The sequence below is a fragment of the Labrus bergylta genome, chromosome 12 (genome assembly GCF_963930695.1).
Source record: "Labrus bergylta chromosome 12, fLabBer1.1, whole genome shotgun sequence".
Taxonomy (NCBI): domain Eukaryota; kingdom Metazoa; phylum Chordata; class Actinopteri; order Labriformes; family Labridae; genus Labrus; species Labrus bergylta.
Window position 1 is genome coordinate 23,873,779 of NC_089206.1, and position 26,781 is coordinate 23,900,559.

The 26,781-nt window shown below is 41.2% G+C and overlaps 2 protein-coding genes across 2 annotated transcripts; one reads left to right on the top strand and one right to left on the bottom strand.

Annotated features, from left to right (window-relative positions):
* The first annotated feature begins 8,869 nt into the window (after positions 1-8,869).
* tmco4 (transmembrane and coiled-coil domains 4) lies at positions 8,870-18,977 on the top strand. Its single transcript, XM_020636004.3, has 14 exons — positions 8,870-8,948; positions 9,691-9,841; positions 11,501-11,675; positions 12,121-12,148; positions 12,240-12,369; positions 12,987-13,084; positions 13,260-13,403; positions 13,551-13,670; positions 14,413-14,577; positions 15,034-15,170; positions 15,388-15,475; positions 15,701-15,818; positions 15,934-16,051; positions 16,717-18,977. Exons 1-14 carry the CDS (start codon positions 8,906-8,908, stop codon positions 17,236-17,238), a joined length of 2,037 nt encoding a protein of 678 aa, XP_020491660.2. The 5' UTR covers positions 8,870-8,905; the 3' UTR covers positions 17,239-18,977.
* A 186-nt stretch (positions 18,978-19,163) lies between these two features.
* htr6 (5-hydroxytryptamine (serotonin) receptor 6) lies at positions 19,164-26,319 on the bottom strand. The gene is made up of 3 exons (XM_029277757.2): positions 24,075-26,319; positions 21,708-21,842; positions 19,164-19,699 (listed from the first exon to the last, which is right to left on the bottom strand). The coding sequence occupies exons 1-3, from the start codon at positions 24,987-24,989 to the stop codon at positions 19,343-19,345; spliced, it is 1,407 nt and encodes a 468-aa protein (XP_029133590.1). The 5' UTR covers positions 24,990-26,319; the 3' UTR covers positions 19,164-19,342.
* Between the last annotated feature and the right edge of the window lie 462 nt (positions 26,320-26,781).

Sequence of the window (26,781 nt, forward strand, 5' to 3'; positions counted from 1 at the left end):
GGTCCTGCATGCGTCAGTGGTACTTTCCTGCCTCCTCTGATCAGCATCCTGTGTGAGTCTTGTCTTTAAAAGGATTTCCTTAGCTTTTAACTTGCAAAAACAATTTGTTGTTATTTTGCATGACGAGGGGTAAAATTCAGACTAGAATGTTGAGTCTAAAAGATGCTGCCTCAAGAGGAATCTGCCGATATCTCCCTGCATTCCGAAAACCTCAAACCCTAACTGCATCCAGGCCGAAAAGCTCAGTCCTTGCCTCCCCCAAACAAATATGACAAGTTACACTAAACACAAGCAGCCGTCCAGTTCGAGGCAGGACCACATTTTCACAAAATAAATCAGAGTGTGTATTTAACTTTGGACGTATAAGCAACCGCGTCTGCTCACTGTCTTGGAGTAAAAATCTGGTTGCACAGCTCGATCCATCTCTAGTCTCTGGTTGGAACATCTGTTTTGCAATAATCAACAGTCAGTGAGTCTCCATACTGCATGGTGAGGCCAACACCCACTGCAGAGTTTCCACAGTAAAATGTCACAGGCTGCCTCTGGTTCTGCCAAGTTGGGTCAGTAAAGCTGGCTCGGCTCCCCTTGAGAGGTCCGCTCAGACAATGGTCTTATTGTTTTTTGGGGGATTGGCAGAGACTTGATTTATAGATAATGAATAAATACACTCATCTTTCTGGCTCCGTGCAAAGAAAAACTGATCAGGACAGGTCGGATGAGCCAGGAAAAGATGGCTGTCTGATGGCGCAAGGTTCAAAGATTTGAAGAGCATTGTGTCATTATTTATAAAAGAGCTTACTGAACAACATTTTATAGCAAATTTTTAACAGTGCATTGGGGTCTGACTCCTGCGGCATGTGAGAAACTTTACCCCTAATGAGCCTGAAGTCTTCTGGGAAGGCTGCTTGTTTCCAAAATATCTAAATAAAGTAACTGAGAACTAAGAATTCAGACCAGAGTTCAGAAATATATGAAAGGGAAATTCTTTTCACAGCTACAGGATGCCCTCATGTGCTCTCTTGTATTGTACAAAATAAAAGTCCCTTCCATCCGAAAGCACAAAACAAGCTGAAAGAACCTCTGATGGTGGCTGTAAACCGAGAAACTCTAAACCGAGAAACTTATTCACAAACCACGAGAAAGGTCAGCAGCGGTGACTCATCGATGTCAGAGATCTGTGGGAAGGAGGATGGTGGGCTACAGTGTGTTCTCACACACACACACACACCGAAAAATCACAATCCAGTTCTGTGATGAAGTGTGTGTGTGTGTGTGTGTGTGCAGTCACATCACGAGGACTCTGAAAAATAATTTATTCTCACGCTCTAATCACATGTCGACACGTCCTTTATTTTCTTTCATTTCTTTCTAGAAGCTCAGCAATAAGAATTATTTTCAACCCTTAACGGGTTTTCATTTAGTACCCCTGTTTGGGTTTTTATAATTCTGTCAAATTTGCAGTTTCTTTGATCTATGATTGGTATGTGTGTACCAGGGTGAGAGGAACACCCAGGACTGGTCGCCAGTCAATCACATGGCTGACATACAGAGACAACAACCAAGCACACTCACATGTACACCTACTGACAGGCAATTTAAAGTCACAGAAGGGCCAGAGTAATTGAACCCACCCATGCACAGGGAGAATATGCAAACTCCACACAGAAAGGCTCCTGTCTGACGACTGCAGGATGGTGCAGTGCTAACCACTGCACCCTGCATCTGCAATCTACCATTTTCATATTTCTATTAACTTCTACTTTTACCCCACTACTATTTTTATTTCCTAAATAAAATGTGTACTCTTACTCTGAAACATTTACCCTGAGATCTTTGTTACTCAACAACATGGAACAACATGGTATGTGAAGACCAGCCCCTTTTCTCTTTAAGTGATGTGAGTCTTACCCTCTTTATCATCCCTTTTTCATGCATAAAACAAAAATGGTCTCCAAGATGGGATGTGTCTCCCCCTCACTTAAAGGAACTGGACTTTAGCGCTGACTCATTTTTTGAACAGCTCATCTGAACTATCACTTTCTTTTCCACTTCATCCTTTCAGCCGGCTCTCCAGAGTTTTGGCCTCGGTGGACAGCAGCTGGATTCTCCATTCTCTCCTCCCTTTTGTGATCCCCCCCCCCCCCCCCCCCCTTAATGCTCCTCACCCCACACAGCTGCCTTCCACCCTTAGCAACACTCCTTTATACAGTATAAACACACAAGCACGCACACAAGTCCTCACACGTACACTGACGGAGGTGTGCACGTGCACATGCAGTGTGAGTGTGAACATGGGCCGTAGCATATGCACACACACAAAAGGGAGTTGAAGTCACTTTTGTGGTATGTGTTGAGGTTTTTGAGAAGCAGGGATGTGTTGTAATTACGAGTGCATCTGAATCTGTTAGGGCAGGTCGAGTCAGGGGAGGACCTGGCAACCAATCACAGCTCTGGGATTGCACAAATAAAACAAAACAAAGGATTGGATATAGTTCAAAAAGGTACATGATTGCCCCCTGGTCAGACCTAACACTCTGTGTTTGAAGGGCAGATATATTAAACTATGATTATTGAAGAAGTGGAAACTCTGCTGCAAACTTTTACTCAAACACCTGACCAGGTGTGTTGAACATCCCACTGACTTTTAATGACAGACAGATGACAACCCTGCTGTCCAGCCCATCCTGCCTGTTAACACAATCACCTGTCATCCATATCCGCTGCCTCCCCACTTAACTCGCTGCCTTTCACTTCCAGGCAAGTTCTGCACGCGCTCATAGTTTCGAGCCCCTCTCTCTCTCTCTGTTATCTCTGTCCCAACTTCCTGCTCTTTCTTTTTAAACCTATGCACACAAAACACTCCCTCCCAAGTGCCCCACAGGTCAAACAGTCCACTCTGTCTCGGTTTCACTCAGCTCGCCTCCTGTCAAGCGTCAGGGTGACAGAGAGAGAGAAGAAACCTGACATTGTCTGTTAGTGATAAGGTATGGGGGAGTCTAGGGGGGTGTTGTGTTTGAACTTGTCCGCTGTGTGCTGTGCCTGTCTGCCTGTCTGCCTGTCTGCCTTTCAATGAGTAATCCATTGTAAGGCTGAGCTCACACACATACGAACACGCTGGCAGATTGTGTGACATAGCTCAAGTACAAGAAGGGAGAGGAGATGTAGCCTGAGGGAGATGGATGGGTGACGTCTGAGACAGGGAGGCTGCTGGTTAGGTTAGAGAGGTCGTATTCTTCTTATGGAAAAGTTATTCAAGCTGCTGTGATTGAAAAAAAATGATCAATATCAGCCGGGAGGCAGTAATGTACACCAAAAACAGTCAAAGCTTCAAACTATTTATTTGACATCTCTAATGACCTTCTTGTCTCATCTTTTAACCCATTTTGCGGGGTAGCTCTATGGAAGGCTCTGTGATTTATGAAGGGCCATTAAAAATTTCCCCTCATGCTGATTGTGATAAATTTGCCAGCCGCCTGTCTTCTACATTTCAATAAATCAGAGATGCAATTTCTTTTAAGCTGACACGTTCATTTATTTCCTCAAACGTTTCCAGATATCTTGCTCACACATTTCATTAAGATGGTGTACAGTCTAAACAAACATCCTGTAAACTTCAGCATGCTGATGTTAGCATTTACCTCAAACCACCAAAATACAGACAGACAGAGCTGGCTGTAGATATTTATCTATCATGCACGATGGTGTCAGGATATCTGGAGAAAACTGCTGATGCTTGGCATAATATAACCCAAACTTTTCATTACGTCACATGACACATTAACCTTTTGCTCACACAATGAGTAATACATGATGCGATTTTATGCATTAGTTGCCCGATACGGAAGCCCTAAGAGGACATACTGTACATCCATACTTTTTTTTACTCCGTTTTCCAGTGATAACGAGTATATTTGGCTGTTTTCCTGAGATGTCGGCTTAATTATCTTGCTATCTTGGAATAACCATTCTTTTTAACTATTGTTAACAGGTAAAAGGAGCAATCTGTACTCTAAGATATCTACTGAGTGAAATGATAAAGTGAGCTTACTATATGATCAGACATTAAGGAAACATGCTATGCTGAAGTGCTGGCTTCTCTGACAACAATGCAGCAGCCAGTATGTCCTCCTTCTAAGTTTCAATTCTGGTCCTGAATGCTTTGGATTTGTTTGGACCAGAGAAGGTAGACGGTTTTAAGGCACCCCCCCCCCCCCCACACACACACACACACACACACACGCATCCAAAACGCCCCTTGGTTTTGGCAGGCAAACAGCAAACCAACAGGCGTTGCAGTGATTGAAGCGCCACAAGGAGAAACGTGCTCAAACTAGGAACAATATTGGAGAGATGTTTTTGAAACATTGCGAGAGAATTACAATATGAGTGCACAGACTTGACATCATATTACCAAGATGCATGGCAGAAAATAAAAGCCAAAATGTTGTCTTGATATTTGAAAACATTTTGATTCATCATTAAATTTGAACTCTCATGTCATTTGTTATTTGTTATTTGGTGGCTGCCAATTTAAAGCAACCTGGAGCAGAAAATGAGCAACAACATACATTGAGTTTGTTGTTGATGTCATGAACACACTGAAGTCGAAAGAATGACGTCCCAACTCTGGAAAGAGAACCGTCCAAAGAGCAGAGTTACTTTCTGAACTCGTGGAATTTTTTCTTGGCGACTGAAAAGTTAACATCTGGAGTATGACATCAGCAATGAGTATCATTGCAGTAAAAGTGAATGCGTGAAATATTTGTAATATTTAAGCGGTGGTGCATTTAAAAGCCATCTGTCAAGACAAAGAAGGGAGATTACACAGGGACTAACAGTCTGCAGCAGGGATCTGTAACTTCATTTAGTTCTCAAAGCCAGAGGGACAAATCGTCACAAAGCGGAGGATACTCTCAATTAGACATTTATAATAACTTGTATTCTTGTATTAAAGTTAACATGCAATTTGTTTCCTGAAAGGATGCATCCGATCCATACTGCACAAAACCCGGAAGTTTAGTTCAGTATACTGAGGTGGACCCAAAAAATGCCCACTGAATGACCACGAGGGTTCAGTCTACTGAAAAATCCACACTCCATACTGAACTGTGGCTATTAGGGAAGGGGCCTCTGTGTGTCCTCCATCTTGTTGTCAGTTTGTTGTATTACCTGGTGTGGCCTCGTCCTAGCAATCTGTGTTTTTCTATTGAATGACTTTGCCTTTCTTTTTTGACCTGCCTTTGCACACTCCTTTTGATTTGTCTGTTGAGCCTTTTGGATTTTTTGTGAATCGAACCCGGACTGTCAGTAAACCAGTCTTTACTCGACCTCTTGGAGTCGGCATTTGAATCTTTTTAGTGCAAGTCTTTGTGTCTGCTGCAACCTCTGCAATACTGCCATACATTTCAAGACATTTTGATTGCATAAACCGTTATTTTTATTTATATTGTCATTTTTTACTGCATCCATAACAACAAAGACAATGCATTGGTAACAGAGAATATCACAGTTTATCAAGGACTTGGTTCAGGTGTATGAACAACCTGACTCTTGTGAAAGATACAGAAAGAGTTTGCCTCAAATTATCTTTTCTTTCATTTTTTTTTTAATTAACATTCAGGGTTTTCAAAGTCAGACTTTTCCATGATTACAAGTCTGGGTAAGCTGAAAGGGTATACTCTGTTAAAGGGGAACTCGTATGAGGTCCTATACAACAATACTTCTCTCTGTATGTCTCTTATCTGTGTATCATCAACAGTAAGTTGTATATGTTGTACTTACTCTGTTTGATATAAAAATCATTATTTATTCTATGCATGAAAGGGATTCCAAATAAAGACGAACTGTTGTTTATTCTTTGTAATCGAGCCCTGGTCTCGCTGTATTACATCTTGTTTATGACACACGAGGGACTGCTCAGGGGGCTGTATAAACAGGATGCCTTTGAGAGACAGACAAATACAGCACAGGCAGATTTGGAGATTCCTCCATGACAAGGCCAGCATATTATTTTGACAAAGTACCCCCTCATGGTGCTAACAGTTCCTGCAGACGACGACCTGGTGCAGGTTTAATCCGCCCTTGCACACTTTTCCTGTCTTGCCCTGATCTCTTTGTCAATGTACAGAATTCAGACTGGAAAATGAGAATGGAGATGAGAGCAGTGCCAAGTGTAAACAGTAAATTGGAGCTGATGAAGCAGATGGGAAGGGAGTGGGCGAGAGGAGCAGCCAAACAGGCCGAAAATACCCGAGAGGAAGTCAGAGATCAACGAAAGAATGATCACAGAACGTGCATGAAAACATACAAGACAACAAAGAGTTCTGTCAGAAAAGAGAAAACCAAGATGTGATTGCTGCCAGTTCAAAGAACATCATGTGCTGAGAGCCCATTTAATCACAGGATCCGCTGCAGACGAGTTTCAAAGGTGTCTTTTCTTTTAGACGGTGTGGATGATTTAATCTGTGTACAAACAATGAAAGGAATCAACATTTTACAAATCTTAGATAATGTTAAAAAAAAAGTGAAATTAGTGCCTATGCCTAGGCGTTTAAACTCACATCATTAATCCGTCCACTCAGGTGTAATTGACACACTAAACAAAAATACATAGGGAATCTCCATCCATCCATCCATAATGTACAGTATACTGCTTTTCCGGTTCAGGGTCACAGTGGGCTGGAGCCGATCCCAGGGGCAAGAGGCAGGGTACACCCTGGACAACCAGCCACACTCACATATACAGACAATGTAGAGTCACTGATTAACCTAACAAGCATGTGTTTGGACTGTGGGAGGAAGCTGGAGTACCAGGAGAGAACCCACACATGCACGAGGAGAACATGCAAACTCCACACTGAGAGGCTCCTGTCCAGCAGGGACTCGAACCAGGAACCTCCTCTCTGTGAGGCAACAGCGCTAACCACTGCACACTGCACTCTGCAGCACTCAGGAAATCTAACAATGTGAATGTTAAACAAAGTGTTATATTCAAAATGATGCATTTAATGCCAACACAAAAAGAATAAAGCAAGGTGCATGTCCACTTTCCTCTGACATTTAGGTTTTCTTTGTTCTCTGTGTCAGCCTGAGTTTGGATGGAGGAGAGGAAGTTACAGGCGTGAAGGCAGGCTTTTCTCATGTTGGGGGTGTGGCTTAAACAGGTGTGGCAAAGTCAGGTGTGGTGATGCAGATTTGGTGTAGACTTGAGATTTAATGATGCATTCATGTGGTGTCGGACACATCGAAAAAAATGAATGTCCGTGTAGGAAAATGCACATGAACGCCTGCTCAAGTCGGAACAACTCGGGAAAGAATTAGCTGCCCGACTTGCCGACTTGATGTCATAATCATCATCACATGGGGGGCAAAATATGTTTTGTTTATGTTTATTATTATTTATTTATTCAAGCATTGCACATCAACTTTTTGCTCAAATATTAACTTGTAATGGAGACATTCAACAGATCTTATTCTTAGCATCAGTGCTTTTTGTTGTTGTTTTTGTTACAACATTCAGACTTAACAAACTGATAATTATTCTTTAAAATCTGAATGGTTGAAAACTTTCATAAACTTAAGTAGTTGGTGGTGGGTCCTGAGCCTAGACAGGTTAAGACACAACTGCTATACTGTATTTTGATAACCTAATACTATCTGGTTGGAGCTCTTTATGACCCGTAGCTCACATCATGTACATAAACAAGAGCCCCATATAATTCTATTAAATTCCAGTTATTTAAACGAATTGACCTTGAGCTTTTACATACGTCTCTCTTTATGCACATGACCATGAAACTGTCAGACACGTTCAAACAACACAACATTGCACAATGATTCTTTCTGTTGCACTGTAAGCTGTTGGCAACATAATCAAACAATTCCAGTCGGCCTGTGACTGTGTCCTTGGCTGAAGCCGTTTCCTTGAGGGGTTGAAAGACAACGGCCCCCATTCCAACATACAGTCGCTGAGCATCAGAGAGAAAGTCTTTCCTTTGTGATGAACAGAAGTGCACACAAAGACCCAGGCAGATATCCGCACTACAAGAACTCTGAAAAAATAAATGTGTAAGTGAAATCTTGCTGAAATATGCAATTTCACATTACCATCAGCTAATCAAAGTGACATACAATAACAACTGTCATAATCAGACCAGTGGAGCCAACACTGCAGAAATATTGAATGGAAAATATATGTTACACTCACACCTACTGGCCAATAGTTGTACTGGCTCTGATTTTGGATCCCGTAGAAGATTTCTCTTCTCAAATAGATAATTTTTATTTTCTAAAAACACTCATATATTGCTCAATTTTAACAATATTGTTTGCATATTAGACTGTCACTTATTTTATATAATGTATAGATGTATTGGGTATTTTTGTCCTATTAAAAACATCATATTTTACGTGGAAGTTACGTCACTCAAAGTTGTCGGCAGACGATGCGTTTAAGTACAATCGAAAATCTTGAATGTCTGATTTTTTTTCTTTGTGAACGACCACGTTTAATCATCGAGAAGTTTGCTTTGTCGTTACCATAGACTGTAAATATTATTATTATCGTGACTCAGAAAGTCGTATTATTAGTTGGTGGCAGCAGATGTTTTTGTGTTTTTTTCCCCCATATATAAGCAAATCTTTTCAAACATGTTTCTAATATTAATTTATCCGCTTTATTTTACCCAAATAGCACAGAGTAGCAATACACGGGTTGATATAAGAGATTAAAGCTTCCTCTGCAGACTTTAATGCTGTATTGGTGCGGGGTTTTAGGGAGTTTCGCTCACTTTGTACAGGGTTTTTGAACGTGTGAGTGTCACGTTAACGTGTAATCGTGAGATTTCGGAGCATGGGGGAAGCACCTGAAGGCAACAAAAGTTCAGTATGCAGAGTTGTGTCATCAATGGAGGAAAAACAGAACAGCACGGGAGCAAATTATACTCCAGGTACAACATATATCCTTTAAATGTCTCCCACAAGTGGTCATAGAGTAGATTATTGAATTAACGACGATTATTAATATTATTAAAGTTCCCTGTGAACCGTTAGCCAGTTAACCCCGGAGGGAACAACATCCTCAGACAGACAGCTGGTTAGCAGCTAAGTGTTGTGTGAAGTCACTACTATCAGTTAATTAAACTATCTTCATTTTAAGTTGTTTTCATACCATTTGGGTCAAACAGCCTCTTATTGTTGTATTCAGGTCAGTTCATTAGAGACGAAAGAAACCTAAAGTTAGACTTCATTTAACCCACTTTTTGAGAAGCTCATTTGCGAGATTAAATTGAAACCAAACCAAACTTCCGTCAATTATCAGGAAGTTATATCAACATCTGTCATGTGTCACATTGACATGATTATAAATATGACAATAGACTTATTTTGAATCATTGGGGCCTACTGGGAAATTCGGCATGTAGATGATCCACTAAAAAACAGTGATTAAAATAAATTAACAGCGTTATTGTAACACTGTCTATGTACCCAAACTACCACAATAATAAGATTTAAACATGTGATTCATTTTGTTTTCACATGTCTTGCTGTGTCACTTGCATTGGCTTTCCTCCATGGACTGTATATTAATAAAATGTATGAATATAAACTCAGTGTTTTCCTCTATGTTGTGCGTAAATCAAACTACCACCTTCAGTTTAATGATTAAACTTTGTCCATGTATCACCTTAGATCCTGGAGGAGCAGAGACAACACAAGATGCCCCACGTGACCAAAGGCCAGAGGACATTATCAGCAGACAGTTGACTGAACAGGGCCGCTTTGCTTGTGCTGCGCTCTGCGGCGTCTCTTTGGGCCAGTTGTTTACTGGACCTGAAAACAGGTAACACAGCCAAAAAAAAAAAAGATAATGTCATCACGACATTCAGTGTGTATCCTCCAAATTATGCAAACATTAACATGGGGTTGCATATGGCTTCAATTTGTTTTTGTCTCTCTGGAAAGTTAGGAACCTAATATCCAAAAGCTAACATGTTGGAAAGGATGGATGACTTATTGATATTTGCACAGTGTGTCTAACTATAAAACCTACTTTATTTACACCAACAACTTTTAATGATCAAACACAGTCACTGAAATTCTGTCAAATATAAAAAGGACATTATGCAGACAATATTTATTTATCAAACAATCACTTTTCAGACTAATTTAATTGAAGTTCAAAGGGGTTAACACGAGAGCAGAAAAGTGATGGACTAAAGGTGAATGTTAAAAGGATTTTAGAGACCAAGACACATCCTTACGAATTAGATTTAATAACAATAATTAACAGAAGAAGAATACTTTATTAATTCCATGAGGGGAAAGTCAGTCTTACACTCTGTTGTTGAACATGCTACACACACAGGCTGAAATACACACACACACGTACAAACAGGATCCTATAGACATGCACTAACGGAGAGATGTGAGGGTGAGGGGGCTGCCCACAGCGAGCTCTCCTGACCTGGTGAAGGGGGTTCAGTGCCTTGCTCAAGGGCACCTCGGCAGGGCTCAGGAAGTAAACTAAAACCTCTCCAGCTACAAGACCAGTTTCTAGACTTGGTCTGCACAGGGACTTGATCCGGCAAACCCTCCCGTTCACAACCCCAAAGTCCAAAACTTCAACAGTAAAATGTTTAAAGATGATTTTTAATGTGCATACAGTCTGGGTTGAAATCTTACAGAACTTACAAAACTGCACTAGTGGCAATTGTGTCATATTTGTCTAAAGTGCCGTACACGTTGGTGATTTTACAGTGATCAGTGTAAAATGGTTCAATGCCGGGGAAGTGATTACCAGCCTGACAGCGGAATTCATTTCCACAGAGTCTCTGTGTTTATTCTGAGCTGAGGATGAATGGACAAGTGTCCTTACATTGATGACGAATAGTTTGTGAAGTCGTAATAATGAAAATGTTTCCAACCTTGACTTCTAAAGATGTCGTCTGCTTCAATTTCTCTGAAACGTCTTTTATAAGACTGTATGAGCGAGGAAGTGAATCAGTGTGTCAGGCGGTTCTTTCAGACTCAGCTAGAGGCAAAGAAAGAGAGAGAGTGAGGGAGAGAGAGACTCTGAGTCTGTTGAAGAAATCCTACAGTATCAGCGAGCGGGTTAGCGCCACAGTGGTGGTTACCACAGTAACTGACCCAGAGAAAGAAATGATCTCTGCTTCTGGAAATGAAAATCCTTGAATTTCTCTGAACTCAGGGTGAACATCCACTAATCTTTCTTTCTGTGACACGGCTCTGGTGTACTGGAATGATTTTTTTTTACAGGCTATTCATTCTGGCATGAAAGTTTAAGGCATCCGGGACATTTTCATTCCCTTGATTTTCAACATCACTTTCCCCTCTAAATGCTAAAACTGAACTGTCCTTTCAGTTCAGGAGATGAGCTGTGTGTGTGTGTGTGTGTGTGTGTGTGTGTGTGTGTGTGTGTGTGTGTGTGCGTGCGTGTGTGCGTGTGTGTGTGTGTGTGTGTGTGTGTGTGTTTTCTCAGTGGGTTCAGGGAGCAGTATCTGCAGGGTCTGGTTGGCTGGCTGAACCTGGACGAGTCAGTGATGCCCGTTATGGGGGCTTTCCTGTCAGGCCTGGGGTTTGAGGGCTCTGACACCTTCCTCTCCATCCTGCATGCTGAACCCCTGCTGGCTGCTGGGGCCACCCCCATCATCCAGGTATCAATGTCAACACTAATAGAAGATGTGATTACATTCAACTTTAGTGGTGTCTGTGGATAAACAAGATTGTTGCAAGAGCAGAATCAGGATTTTTCTCCAAGTAAATTTACACATAGAAGGACTTTGACTTGTTGTTTTGGGTGCAGAAAACAAGAAACATAAAAGTAGAAAGCCAGCAAGCAGCAGTACTCCCACTGTCATGGGACTTGAATTAAATAAGATATCATAAACAGTACCTGATATTTATAATAGGAGCAAGAAAAATTCTTGGTGCAAATATTTATCTTACTGTATATAATTAAACACAGTGGCAATATAATGTTGCAAAAACACATTTAAGCTCTTTATTTTTAATAACAGTATTGGAAGGATATTGTATTTCTTTGTGTCTAGATTAAAAAAAACATCTATTTGAATGAGTTCTCACTCTGATTTTTTTCAGGATCTGGTGTCTTTTTCAGTCAAAGACGGTAAGAAACCTTTGGTTAATTAATACATCTCTTTGTGGACATTCCTTTTAGCCTGTTATTTTCTAACTTCCATGGCTTGTCATGATCACAGGTCAGTATGATGCCAGAGCGAGGGTCCTGATCCGTCATGTCAGCTGCCTGCTGCGAGTCCTTCCTCAGCAGCTGGAGGAGTTTGAGGGAACGGTGGGAGAGAGACTGTATGAAGCCGGAGAGGAGAGCGAGTAAGATGGATGACTGATGAATGTGTCTGAGTCAGAAGCTGGTAGCTTTTACACCACCAATAATAGAAACATCTATTCACTTAAAGCTCCTGTGAAGAACTTTATGTTAGTCATTTATTGCGCCCCCTGTGGCCAAACCTGTACATATGTAAGTTTTTTTCAACCTAAAAAAATCTCACCCTGATTTCTTTGTTTTTAAAATATTTTTTGGGGATTTTTGTGTCTTTATTGGAGAGCTAGGACAACAATAGAGTCAGAAATCAGGGAGAAAGAAAGAGGGGAGTGACATGCAAAAATGGAGCCATAGGTCGTACTTGAACCCAGGCCACCTGCTCTCGTGGACTAAAGCCTCTGTACATGGGGCTCGTGCACTAACTCAAATCTCTATCACATTGAGAATGTTTGTTTTGGAAAATTTAAACAAAGGCTGTTCAGGCCTCCACACCAATCAGTCACACCAATGCATTGAGACAGTTATGTGGCATAAACAAGCAGCTTATTTATGTTTTTAAGTTTCTGTCTTTAAGACAACAGAAGAGTCATTTGAATTTTTTTTTTTTTTGTATGGTGAATATTTGATCTGATACAAATGATCTGCATGTTTCTGACTCCATTAGAGAGGAGTCCTCTCGGCGGCAGAGGAGAGAACGAGGGCGAAAGTTACGACGCTACCTCCTGATTGGATTAGCGACCGTGGGCGGGGGAACCGTGATAGGTGACTATTCCTGCTTCAAGTGTTTACAAGCTGCATTCTTTTGTTTCTTTATATGTCGTTTCAATTGAACAGAAACCTCTGGATGAGAATCATGACATTCATGCAGAGAGGTAATTACACCTTTGCATACAGAAATGGGCTTTGAGTAGCTCTCTGTTCTCTGTGCCTCTGCCAGGTGTGACAGGTGGGCTGGCAGCTCCGTTTGTGGCAGCAGGGGCCGGGGCTGTGATCGGGGCTGGAGGGGCCGCTGCACTGGGCTCAGCCGCTGGCATTGCAATCATGGCCTCTCTGTTTGGAGCAGCAGGAGCTGGATTGACAGGTAAGGGTGTTGGATGACACATGAGTGACTGAACTTTACAAACAAAGGTTTTTGTTGTTATTTTGTCCATCGCTGTTTTCCATCCTCTTCTTCTTGATTTTTTGCTCCTTTCTGCCTTCATTTCATTTTCACACGTTGTCCCTCCAGGTTATAAAATGAATAAATGTGTTGGGGCAATAGAAGAGTTTGAATTCCTGCCTCTCCGTTCTGGGAAACATCTACACCTGACCATCGCAGTGACTGGTTGGCTCTGCAGTGGTAAATACAGTAAGTGGGCATTTTCCTGTACCTGTGTCTAATCCCAGTAATGATGTGGAAGAATAGACTGTCAGTGATTGTCTTGATCGGTCTTGATTTAAAATCTGAAGTTAGCCCAGTCTTAGACCGAGACAAGATGCTTTGATTCCGAGATGAGACAGAGACCTTCAAAAATTTGTCTTAGAAACATTTTTTCCAGGCACAAATTCAAGACCCACTGAAAACAGCTCCACGACCTCCTTTTGGGTCCCGACCCACCAGTTGAGAACCACTGGCTTGGACTATACAAACTTTATGGATATAGGATTTATGAATAACTTTTTACACAAGGTAGAGAGGCTACATTGTTTGTAAGTAAGATATTCTATTATTCAGATACCAGTGTTTTAATTTAATTGGTTTGTGAGTCTGAAGTGCAAAGATCCTTGTTATTGAGACTACTCTGAATTTAGTCCAAAAATGAAGCAAAACAATGTTGACAAAGAATGACATAGTAATGATGTTCACAGCTCCCCACATTATGTTCAGAAACTATACAGTGGAGTCTTTGCAATAGATTATGCAAAAAAAAAAAAAAAAAACACTCAAGTTTTGCGTTTGCATAACACCACAATGTTCTCTCCCAGTATAAAAAAAAAAACACTCAATTTAAAAGCGGAGCAATGCCTTCATAAATAATGCCTAAAAAACACTCAACTTAAGTGCTGCTTCTTCTTATCCTTCTGTCAAAAACACGTGGACTGTCCTCCAGGTTCATTCCAGGCGCCGTGGTGCAACCTGGGCGAGTGTGGGGAGCAGTACTGCTTGGTGTGGGAGTCACGTTTTCTCAGAGATCTGGGATCAGCCATGGCCTCTCTGCTGGACGGGCTGGTCAGCATCGTGGCCCAGGAAGCACTCAAGTACACAGTGCTCTCAGGTAGGAGGATTATCAAGCAGAAAGCACTTAAGTCTGTTGAGTGGATCGGGTATTTGGACACAGGAGTGTTTTGTGCCCGTGGTGAAATATTTGTTCTAATCTGTAAGCGAAAAACTCAAATCCTTGCTGCGTTGATTGTCAGCGATGACCTCTTCCTGTTAAACGATCCTGACTATCTTGCACCGACACTTTGAAACAGTTTACCTCTGGACATTAGGCAGGCTTGTTCTGTTGAGGTTTTTAAAGCAAAATTAAAGACCCATCTGTTTACTGTTGAGTATGAGTCATGATTTCTCTGTTTGTTTTTTCCTGTATTTTAACTGTATTGCTTTGTACAGCACTTTGATTTAAAGCACTTTATAAATAAATGTATTATTATTATTATCTTATCAAGCCATCGTGCTTTCATTGTATTGGATCTGCATCATTGTTTTTTTTATACTATCATAATTGCAGGCATTGTGGCAGCTCTGACGTGGCCTGCGTCTCTGCTGGCAGCAGCCAGCGTCATCGACCACCCCTGGTGTGTCTGTCTGAACCGCTCAGCGGAGGTGGGGAAACACCTGGCTCAGGTTCTAAGAAGCAGACAGCAGGTAGTGTACAACACGTTACCCTTGTTACAACACACTTGTACAAATAGTTCTATGATATTATGTCAGCTGTTAATGTGGAAGGGTGATTAGTTCAGTTTGTTTAAAGATTATGAACAAAACTGGAATTCTATATTCATTAAGCAAAGAAGAGAAAATAAAACCTGTGACCTGTAACACAAGGAGGATAAAGAGACTCTCTTTCTTTCTGTGTTTAAAGGGGAAGCGACCTGTGAGTCTGATTGGTTTCAGTCTCGGGGCCAGAGTTATCTACTATTGTCTACAGGAGCTGGCCAATGATGGCCAAGGTATGAACATCTCTCTATGGATAAAACACATATGAAGGGAGCAGCTTTTTAAAGTGAGAATCTGGAGGGATGTTATGTACTGTGATGGATACTTTTCAATATATTGAGATTGATTTATTTGTGTCCATTTTGTGTCCATTTTCTTTTTAATATATATAACTTTTCTCTTCCGTTTGAACTCTTCCTGACAAACTCGTTGAGTCCTTTGTTGTTGTAAATCCTCAGGTAGTGAAGGAGTTGTGGAGGATGTGGTTCTCTTGGGCGCCCCTGTGGATGGCTCTGAAAAGGCGTGGGAGAGAATGACCAGGGTGGTGGCTGGAAAAATAGTCAATGGTTACTGCAGGTAATCCAACAGAGCTTCATTCATTAAATGTTCATATTTTTTATATACTAGTCCTTATTCTGTCGGAAACTGTGATTTAAGTATGACATAAATGAACTATTTTCCTACCTATCAGAGGAGACTGGCTCCTGGGGTACCTTTATCGAAGTTCGTCTGCACAAATGTCTGTTGCTGGGCTACAGCCAATCAACATCCAGGATCGGCGTCTAATCAATGTCGATCTTTCCTCAGTGGTGAGTCACAGCTTATATTTATATTAGACCCTCTTAAGATCTCTGAATAAAAAAAGCACCTTCAAGCTGTGGAGTTTTTGAAGCATCTGAAGGTTGTTGCTTTTTAAGAAAAATCATGACGCTGTGAGGTCCTGCTGACGGATTTCATGAGATAGAGCAGTAAAGGGAAAATACAAAACAATATTATAGTGGAGCTTTATACGAAACTTGATTGTGATTGGTTCATTGAAGTGTTCTAAAGATAAAGGTGCAATAATGATAAAAACGTTTGCAGTATAAATACAGAACTTTATTGGCACTTTAAAACAGACGGTTGTACCATTTTAAAAAGAAAATAAGGCCCCTGCTGGCACAGCAATGACTTTCTGCTCTTCAATAACCAACATGACTCCATATGAACCTTCAGGCTCCAGTGTTATTCATCATGGGAGTTGTTCTGTTGAACCAGGTGTAAATCTCAGAGGCTTTTAATATCACACAACTGAAAAAAAAAAAAAAAAAAAAGAGTAAAAATGTTCTTGACACGACTGAAGCACCGTTATGGTACACCTGCTCAATTGTTCAAATTTGACCTGATTTAAGCAAATGTTTTTTTAAAAGATGTAATAGCCTGTTATTTACAAAGAAATGTGTTTTCCCTTTTTGACCATGTCTTGGCTTCACAGGTGAACGGCCACCTGGACTACATGCGTCAGATGGACACCATCCTGGTGGCGGTAGGAGTTCCCACTAAAGAAGTCTCAGGAGCGTCTTTAGTTCTTCCTCAGACGGAAACTCTCACAAAGGAGACAGTGGGAATCCCCGCCAAAACCCCTGATGAGAAACAATCGACTGAGACGCTTAACCAGGCGGAGAGTGAGGCGGCCGGGACGTGTGCAGAAGACGCGGCTGCACAGGTGAAAGAGGCTGCAGAGACTGAGGATGCGGTTGACGGTTGGGATATCCCTGACATTTCTGACCTTCTAGACTCATTAAATCAAACAGAATCAGAAAATCAAACAGAACAGATGAACCATTTAACTTTGGAGGAGGAGGAGGAGGATGCTGCAAATGGCAGCTCGGCCTCTGATTTAAATAGCCGGCGTGATGTGGAAGATGATCCTGATAATGAACACGCTTCATGGAGCTGGGATGATACACAATGGACGACAGAGCACACACACAAACAACAGCAGCCGAACTTGTAAAGAGCATGTTACAGCACCAGCTGCTTCCCTGTAAAATCTCGTCTTCTCAAGTTTTTTTTAAGCAACGGGGCTTTATCCAAGAGAATAATCCCCTCTCAACACTCTGACATGCCAGAGATGGGAATCACAATGCACACATATGGCAGCCTCTCAATGAAAAGCCTCTGACTGAACTGCCAAATGGTGTTTTTAACCAGTCTTATAAATTAATGACAATTCAGAATTCTTGTCAATGAAGTCGATTTTTGTATAAACTGTAAATAATGTTTGACAATTTATTGTCGGACCTCGCTGTGACATCTAATAGCTATGAATAATATGTGTGTTTTGCAGGTGTTGGAAGGACGCTCCAAAAAGGTGACATCTGTGTTCCTCTCAAGCCTTATTATTTTCAGGAGACGTCTCAGTTGCTATGGATATTATCACAGTCATTTAATTTTCATGAGGCTAAAGGGGGAAGTGCAGCGGATGTGTCTTCTTCAAGGTCTTTATTTCTCCTTTTCCTGACCCTTTAAATGTGAAGTGCTGACTGACGTAAAGTTACATTGTGAACTGAAGATGATACTTTTTTTATAGTTTTAACCCCCGACTTCAGTGCGTTGGTAATGCACCTATATCCGTTTCCTCAACCATCATTTATGTTTGGAAGTAATGAGTAAATATGTGTGTGTCGGAGTCCAACCATGATAAAGGTTCACCGATTAAATGGCCAATAAGAAAATTCTGGTATTTTGATATCTGGCTTATGAATGGCGGATGTTGTGGGTGATTATAAATGGTCTTATTCTTCCGTTAGTATAACAGAGCTCTCAACTCTCAGCGATGTCTGCAGCTTCTGTAGCAGAGCGTCACCGATGAGCCGTCCACGCTAGCAGTGCTTGAAAAAGCATAATAGGGTCAAATATAACAAACAGCGCTCTGAGGACCTTTGCAGAGTCAAATCCATGTTAAATCAGGGGAATTAAACTAGATTTTTAAAGTCCAGTATCGGCTTTCCACATCAGTAATTGTTGAAATGTTCCTCTAAAAGCAGTGTTTGTGTCGGTCTCAAAAATTCTCATATTGGTCTGACTCTAGGATCCATAGACATTTTTCTAAGACCATTTTGATTTCATTTCAAAGTATGATCCTCTTTAAAGGCTTTATATGTGATCTTTTGATCCAGCAGATGTCGCCCTTGAGCACCAGCATGAAACCAAAACAACTCGCGGTGCATTGTGGGTTAGCATGCTAATGCTAGCGATCTTTATTATGCTCGTATCTTATCAATGCATGTAAATTTAACTGAAATGAGTGTGATCTAGAAACACAGTTAAGCAGTGAGTACAGTATGTTATTCTTCTTTTCTCTAGTCCCTCAATTAAACAACTTTTATAAAGGGGAGGAGTCAGCCGGCCGTCCTGACGATGTAAACAAAGTGAAGATAGGACTCTGAAAACTCTGAAAACATCACAGACAGTGGGACTCGGGTGTTACACCCATTGTAGACACTCATGACTCACAGAGTTATTTCCAGAGGATATACTTGATTTATATTACATTTAAATGTGAAAATCACATATAAAGCCTTTAATGTATTTTAGGTCAAAACCTCTTAAATCGTGGGGGAACAAGTAGCCTACTCATCATTTTTCATTATCAGAAAGAAAGGCATTATTTGACGCTTTCTGAATTTTTGTCTGTTGTAACCAAAATCACTGGGCAGATATACAGATGTTCAAATATACAGTATGTTGTTATCGCACACTTTTTTTTAACCATAAGTACAAGGCATATAAAACCTGTTGTGGTTGATAAGAAATAGTTTAATCCCTTAGTTTGTCCAACAGAGCGCTCTTCAACTCTTCATGTACATCACTCTGCTCTGCAGCTCATGTGGCAGAGCATCACCACAGCTGAGCAAACAATCGGATTGGTTGACAATGTTTGATGTGGTGTGTTCAAAATGATTCATGAACACATTTTTAAATCAAATACAAATCTCTTTTTGCTTCTTAGGTCAAAACCCCTTCACCACTGCTGCACAAACATTAGGCTTAATACTTAAACCCTGACAGGAAACATTTACTGACTTTTTTTTTTTTTTTTTTTACATAATTGGCGTTTAATCAAGACTCTCGACCTGATTGGGCAGCAGCAGAGGCAGCTCGATGCCAGCGTGTTCAGCATCCAGCAGGTTGACAGCGTCCGTTGCGGTGGCGGGAGGGTGTGTGGGGTCAGAGGCCAGCGGAGAGGGGGGGCTGCTGGCGTTGTTTGGCTCTCCTGAGTTTCTGAGGGAAAGGGAGAGCGCCGGTGAGGGTCTTCTGATTGACCTCGAGAAACAGCAGGGCAGGACCTTCCCCAGAGCTCGCTTGAAGTCTCTCATGAAGAGCGGGTAGATGATGGGGTTCATCGTGCTGTTGCAGTATCCCAGCCAGGTGATGGCGTCAAAGAGTGCAAGAGGGACGCACTCGCACACTGCCTGAATGAAGACGGTGGAAATAATTGAAGGCATCGAGGTGACAGAAATACATTTAATGAAAGATTGTGGATAATTTATTGCAGAAATAAAGCTGTAGAAAATAAATGAGGTACGAAATGACACATGGAGTATCCAAAATATTCTATTATCAAACTAAAATACAACACGAGACGAATGAATCACAGAAAGAGACATTCAAACCATAACCTGACAAAGCAGACACATTTAGAAAAACATTTTTTTAAGTCACCTAAATTAATATTATTTTATGGCCGAAATTTAATTTAAATAAAGAAAAAATATGTTCACTTCTGCTTTATGGATGAGTTTTAGTATTTTTTTTAAGCCAATCATTCCCATTCATTGACTCATACGTCATTCATTTAATGAACTTGTGTGTTTTTGATTTGATGTAGCTTGAGAGTAACAAAAAAAATGGAAGATAATAATTTAGCTCTGAAGGAAATATACACAGAAAGGAAGAACTAGATAAACAAATGTAAAATTATTCAAATGTATTCCTATTAAAAAAAAAAAAAAGGAAGGGTTGTTTTCCCCCCACCCACAAATCACTTCTCGTCTTTCTTTGAAACGTCTCATTCTCCCTGAATGGGACTTTAAAACACATTTGTGTCTTTTTGGTTAACAGTGTTTGCCGTTTGAACCTTTAGATTTAGATTTTAGATAAGGACATTGAAGGAGGAGACAGCTGTTAGAGGAGAGCTTCCAATACTATCGAGATGAGATGGGGAGGCGGTGGGAGCAGGACGGGAAAGGAGGGGTGCGTTTCACACACCACATTGAGTGTGAAAAGGAAGGAGAGAGCAGACACAGTCAAGTCTCTGTGCTCTATGTTGTGCAGGGGAGAAGCGAGAGGGCACAGATGGGAAATCAAAATGACTGGATCATTGAAAGCTTGAAAAACAGGACAAGTGTCATTACCAATTTAGATGAAGCTGTTTTCTGACATTCATTTACTCTCGCTCAGGTTTTTTTTTTCCATGTCCGCCTCTGTCTGCCCGCTGAGTAATGAGTGTGTGAGGTTGTCTAATCAGATCGAAATCAACAACTTAAAAATAAGACCAATTATTAACGGCACATCAGTGTTTATTGTGTTCTTTGTTTTCACTGTGAGTCAGCCACACAAAGCTGAAATGCCAATCTATTTCTTTGTTGGATCGCTTGGCGAGGATGTGACGCCAAGGATGGCCATTACAAAAATAGAACAGTATCCAAGTGTTTTTTTTTTTTGTGCCTGTGCACTTCTTTCTCATTTTTATAATGCATTTACTTCACACTGTTTTAGTGCCCCACAACTGTGAGTCACTGGGATGTATGGATTAGAAGAGCTATTCAAAAAGAGGAAATCTACCCGAGGCTATTTGAACAGTGCTGAAAATCAAATGTGCAAAGGCAACCTGGACCCTTTAAAGCCAATCCCCTCTCCAAGCTCGTCAAATTATATATTTATCATCCATGATTTGTTTTACGCATCAGATTGATATTTCATGTTTCTGGACAAAGCCACCTCGATGACACCCACAGGTTTGTGAGGCAGACAGTTTTTGCCATCCTCATTTGTCATATTGTTATTGTTAGTTATTTGTGACCATATTTAGACAAATAGGACCTACCATAGAGGTCAAATTCAGTGAATTGAATAAGCTAATGTGACAGCTTCAAGCCCATATCTGTCAGACGCCTTTAAATATGCACGACTTAGCCTTACTCCATTTGGGCAAATTATCTTTAAAAAGTAACTATCAATACCAAAAGTGTTTTTCTTTTAGTCTGTATATGCGAGTTTATTCCTGCTGTAAAATTGAGTATTATAAAATGGAGGTCTATGAAAGGGAGTCTCTTTTGAGACAACCTCAAGTGGCCATACAAGGAACTGCATTTTACAGTACTTTGCTGTTATATACGTTTTTCAGCCACAGAGTTTGTGACTTGCTTTCTTCTTTTTTTATTTATTGACTTATGTTCTGTGTCTGGTTGCTCATCTCACCTGAGCCATGTTGGTGATGAAGAAAGGTAGCCACGCACTGAAGAAAAGTCCCAGGAGGACTCCAAGTGTCAGACTGGCCTTTAGCGCCCTCCGACCCTGCCTGTGAGCCAGACGACGCTCACTGGTCACTGACGGCTGTAGACAGAAAATAAAACAGTTACAATGTAAATTTACTTTCCCTTTATTGGTATTTTGTTTAATATATGCACTGAAGCAAGCTTGTGGCCAAAATGAACAAAATGATTAATCATTTTTGGTTAATTATTTGCTTTATTGATTTTGATGAAGATAACTACAATCTTTGTGCAAAGTTGTGTAAATCTCTAGAACAAACAGTGAGCTTGGCTAAGATTAGCTCTGAGACATGAACAGCCACAAGCACTTGTTTCGTTTTATCTGTTGAGAGTAAAAGGAAGACGTTTGGTGTTTATTTATTTCAGGGAGTTACGAGCTGCAACATTTTGGAGCTTTAAGCCAAAATCTTGTGTTTTCATTTATCTTGTTAAAGGGAAAGTAATGTCGAAACACCAGATTCTTTTAATTTGGACAGAGCTAGGCTAAGTGTTGCACAGAGTTAGCATTTATGCTAAGCTAAGCATCTGCTTAGATCCATCACTAACACACAGATTTCTTCGCATCTAACCCTCGGAAAGTAAGCACATTTCTCCAAATATCCATTTTTTTTGATAATTTCTTAATTTAATGCCTAGAAGAGAATTATGGTGAAACAATTATCTGCCATTCAAGCTGTAAGCCAAATACTTGAAACCATAGAATTTGAGTTTAAACTTTTGTTAAGCTGCCAAACGAAACCAAACATTTCCGGCTTCATTCATTTTTTTGGCGGAAAATGTGAAAAAAATATGCACAGGACATTTTAAAAGGACATGTACTTTTGGGCTGATGTATATTTTTTATTATGAATAAACAAAAGAGATTATTCAACAAACGATCTAATGGAAGAACTTAATGTCACAGGGTTAGACTAAATTCAGCAGCTTCTTTGAGAACCAGATCAGAACTGACTGTTCTATTGTGCGTGTGTGAATCTACTGCCTGCAAATGTGACAGACGATGTGGCTGTGACCCTTTCAGACGAGGGTAGCACATCTGTCACAATGTCTGCAATTTTCTATGTAAGCTGTCATGGCAGGTTTTAGACCTCTTCCCTTCCCCTGCGTCCCTACTTTTTTAAAGACACTCCATGGTTTAACTAACTGAAGAGCATAATGTTTTTTGATTTAAAATCATATACCAGCTTCAGCAGAAACATTTACATTTATTTATGAATTAATTTCTAAATGAATGAAAGTTTAGGAATGACTTCATCTCACAGTTCCTGCAGTCACACATAGTTTTGTATTGGTTCATGTTCAGTGATATGCAGCTATACAACAGCCTTTCACATCACTTCTCTTTTATGACTGCAAAGCCTCGATTGAAAGGATGCAAACCTTCACACTGATCCTTTTCATTGAGAAAGGGAACATCCTATCATGATACGACACACATGTGTGAACACTTTTACACCTGCACCATGATGTCCAAGCAATAGTGCACACAACGTTCTTTGCACAAAAGAAGTCGAAGTCAGTCATACTTTTCTAACTGGTAAACTTTAAAGTGCCTTTATAATCAAACATAACAGAAAAGTCAAGCGTGTCTAGACTCAAAATGTCCTGTAGGTAAAAATTCTAATTTGGCAGCCAAAAACAAGCTTTCCTGCAGCTTTTCTAAAGGCTTTACCAATTGAAAGCAGCAGCGGCTTATTGTCACATAAAATTGAATCTCCAGGAAGAAATTGCTGCACTCCAATGATACTTAACTGTGGAGTGGATTTTAATGGTGAAATTTGTACTTTAGGGGAATGGTAGATATGAACGGTGTTATATAAAACTTCAAAATGTCAAGCTTGAGAAATCTTGCAATAGATGGACAAGTGTAATTTGGTTATGATCTTTGCGCCACCTTCGCCTCTCGCAACCTTTTCAGCTCCTACTCTCATTAAGTTCTGTTCCACTTTAAAGGCCAGTCTGCTATTTTTGAATCACTGCTGAGGCATCACAGTCTGCCTTCTTCTTAGAAATTGTACTAAAAAATAGAATATATTGTGGGGTGTGTGTTTTGCTCAGTCAGCAGAGCAGGTGCCTCATGTAGAGAGTCCTTGTTGCACTTGTTGCCGGTTCTACTCCCAGTCCTGTCGCTAATTGGTGCAAGTCATTCTCACCCCCCCCTCCCCAGATTTCCTGTCTCTCTAAAGCTGTCCTATCTAATAAAGTTATAAAAGCCCCAATAAAATCTTTAAAAAAGTAATTGAATTTGTTCACCTTGACTGGTTTGTTGTACAGTTTGGTCCCTGTTTCTTACCGGTACATTTTGAGACACAGGAGGCTCCTGGTGACTGCAGTCGTCTCCGTCCGGCTGAGCTATGCCTGCTGCCATCCCAGGTGAAGGAGGCCTGGAGGGTTCCCCGAGTGACGGATGTGGGTGTGGTGGGTGGCTAAGTGCTGCCACCCTCTTCGCTTGCCTTCTTGCTGCTAGAAGAATCCGGCAGTAGGTGAAGCAAATTGCGCTGGAGGGCAAAAAGAAAGTGAGTACAGATGCCACCAGGGCAAAGGGAAGGGTGACCCTCAGGCGACACTGGAAAGAAAGGCCTCCTGACGGTGACAGCTGAAAGTAGGATGCAGGGTACAGTGTGTCGAAGTAAGCGCTGGTGTTGCTACTGCCTAAACCAGGAACAGACGATTGTCCACTCCAGTGACCTAAGCTGTGCCATTTCATCTCAATAGGCAGGAAGGAGGCCAAAGCTGCCAAACCCCAGGCAGCTCCTACCAGAAGCAATGCCCGAGGCGGGGTCATCCTCTGCTTGTAGCGCAGCGGCGAGATGATAAAGAGGTAGCGGTCCAGGCTGATCACACACAGGTTGAGGATGGAGGCGCTGCAGCACATGACGTCAAAGCAAAGCCAAATTGGGCAAAAGGCTGGCCACAGAACCCAGGCCCCGCAGAGCACATTGAGCATGGCTGGAGGCATCACCACCAGGGCCACCATGAGGTCAGACAGGAACAGAGAAACAAGGAAACAGTTTGAGGTGCAACGCAAAGAGCGATGGGCAAACACCAAAGCGATCAACAACATGTTCCCACAAATCGTCATGAGGATGATGATTGTGAGCATGAAGGCCAACAGCCAAGGGCCGCTGCCGGTGATGTTCCAAGCGCTGGTGGTTGAAGAGTTGCTGTTGTAGCTTCCCACAAAGCTGGAAGTGTAAGAGTCAGCCATCGTGCTGGTTAGCAACAATCAATGGAGCAGCTCCTGGAGGCTCTTCTTCAGGCAGCAATAAGAAAACCTAAACTGGTCCTCCTTGACAGCAAACACTCTCACTACAGGTTCATTGTCAACTGAGGTATTGTGTTGAGAATCCATCCAACCCTCTTCCTATCCAAACTGTTCTCCACTTGTAGAAATCACCCTCTTCCTTTGGCATAAATATATCCAGAAGCCCTGGGTTTACTTCCACTGCCGCCAGTATCAAAATAACCAACACAGTTTCACTCATCTCTCCATCCTCTCCAGCATGTCCCTGACTGATCCACAGCTAGGAGCCAGAATGAGCGATGACTGACAGAGGGTGGTTTTCGAAGCAGCAAGTCACAATGATGACAGCCACTGGAGGAGGGAAACACGGAGAGAAATGCTCGACCAGGCATTCGAGAGCCGTGCTGGTGAGAGGAACAACTGAAGATGAAAAAGAACAAGGACCAATGCTGAGAATTACACCTCACCTCACAGAAGTGAGATTGTACAGCATCAGCAAGTCCTTTGCTGAGCTGCAGCTCTTCTGCCTCTCACAAATCCCTTTTTCTTCTTCGAGATCCTGAAAGGGAAGCAATATCCAACAGAAAAAAACTGAGCAGCAGTCATTTGTAAGCAAGACTCTCCATTCATAAGTGCTCCACAGGTATCATGGTCCTTGTGATGCTGCCTTTTTATCCCTCGCTCCTGTTAATCCCTGTGTCGGCCACTCCAGCGCGCCTCCCAGTCAGAGCGCACAGCTCCCGAGAAGGAGCGTGTCAAAGCATTGTGCTGCTAATGCATAACCATGCACAATCACAGCCAACAAATGCTAATTTCACATCATAGGAGCTGGTGTGGGTGTTTTTTTTTTCCTTTCATGTCTGGTCTTGGTGATCTTAATAACTGAGGTACAACTATCATAGCTCTCTTGTAGTTATATTAATGGTTTGATTTGACTACTTTTTCCTTAAGTGTTAAATCTTTTTGAAAAATGACTTCATCTGAAATTATGCGTTCTCCATTTCAGTGTACAATAGCAGAGTGAGTCAGATCTATCAAAGGAGTCATCCTGGATTCATGAAGTGGTAGTAATAGGCTCCATTCATTCCTTAAAAAGATAGCACCCTCCCCGCTTTTTGATAAGACAGAATTAAAACACATATAATTAAGCTCTGTTGGTCCATAGTTCATGCCATAGAAATGTTTTTGTATTGTTCTAAATTCAGTTATCTTGTCTCTGATTTATTTCAACATTTCATCAACACCTTTGTCCCCGCAACTGAGATTAAAGGTGAATTAACCTCGTATCACTTGGCCTATAGAAAGCCTTAAGCAGATATGCATCTGTTGTTTTTCTTTTTAATTTAATTGTCAAGTGATAATGAGTGCATATCCATTTTTTTTCCTCAAGATCTCAACTTAGTCATTATTTTAGGATAACGTTAGATTAGCCGACGTCTTGAGAAAAACAACAACTGTGAATTATCTGTTATCACAGGAAACCTGAGGGAAAAAAAATGTATGGATATCAAACCTCTGCAGATGATCCAAAATGCAGCAGTGAATCACTCCGCTCTTCATATCCCTCCACTGGCTCCCAGTTGCTACTTGCATCAAATTAAAAACCATGTCGACAAAAATGGCAACAACAAAAAAACTTGAATGTGACTGTGCCCTCTTGAATGCCCCGCAGTAGTAGATTAAATATGATGAAGCGTCCTCCTGGGTGCCCTTTTAGCTATAACTATTCCACTTTAAATGTGTGACGACTTTTTGC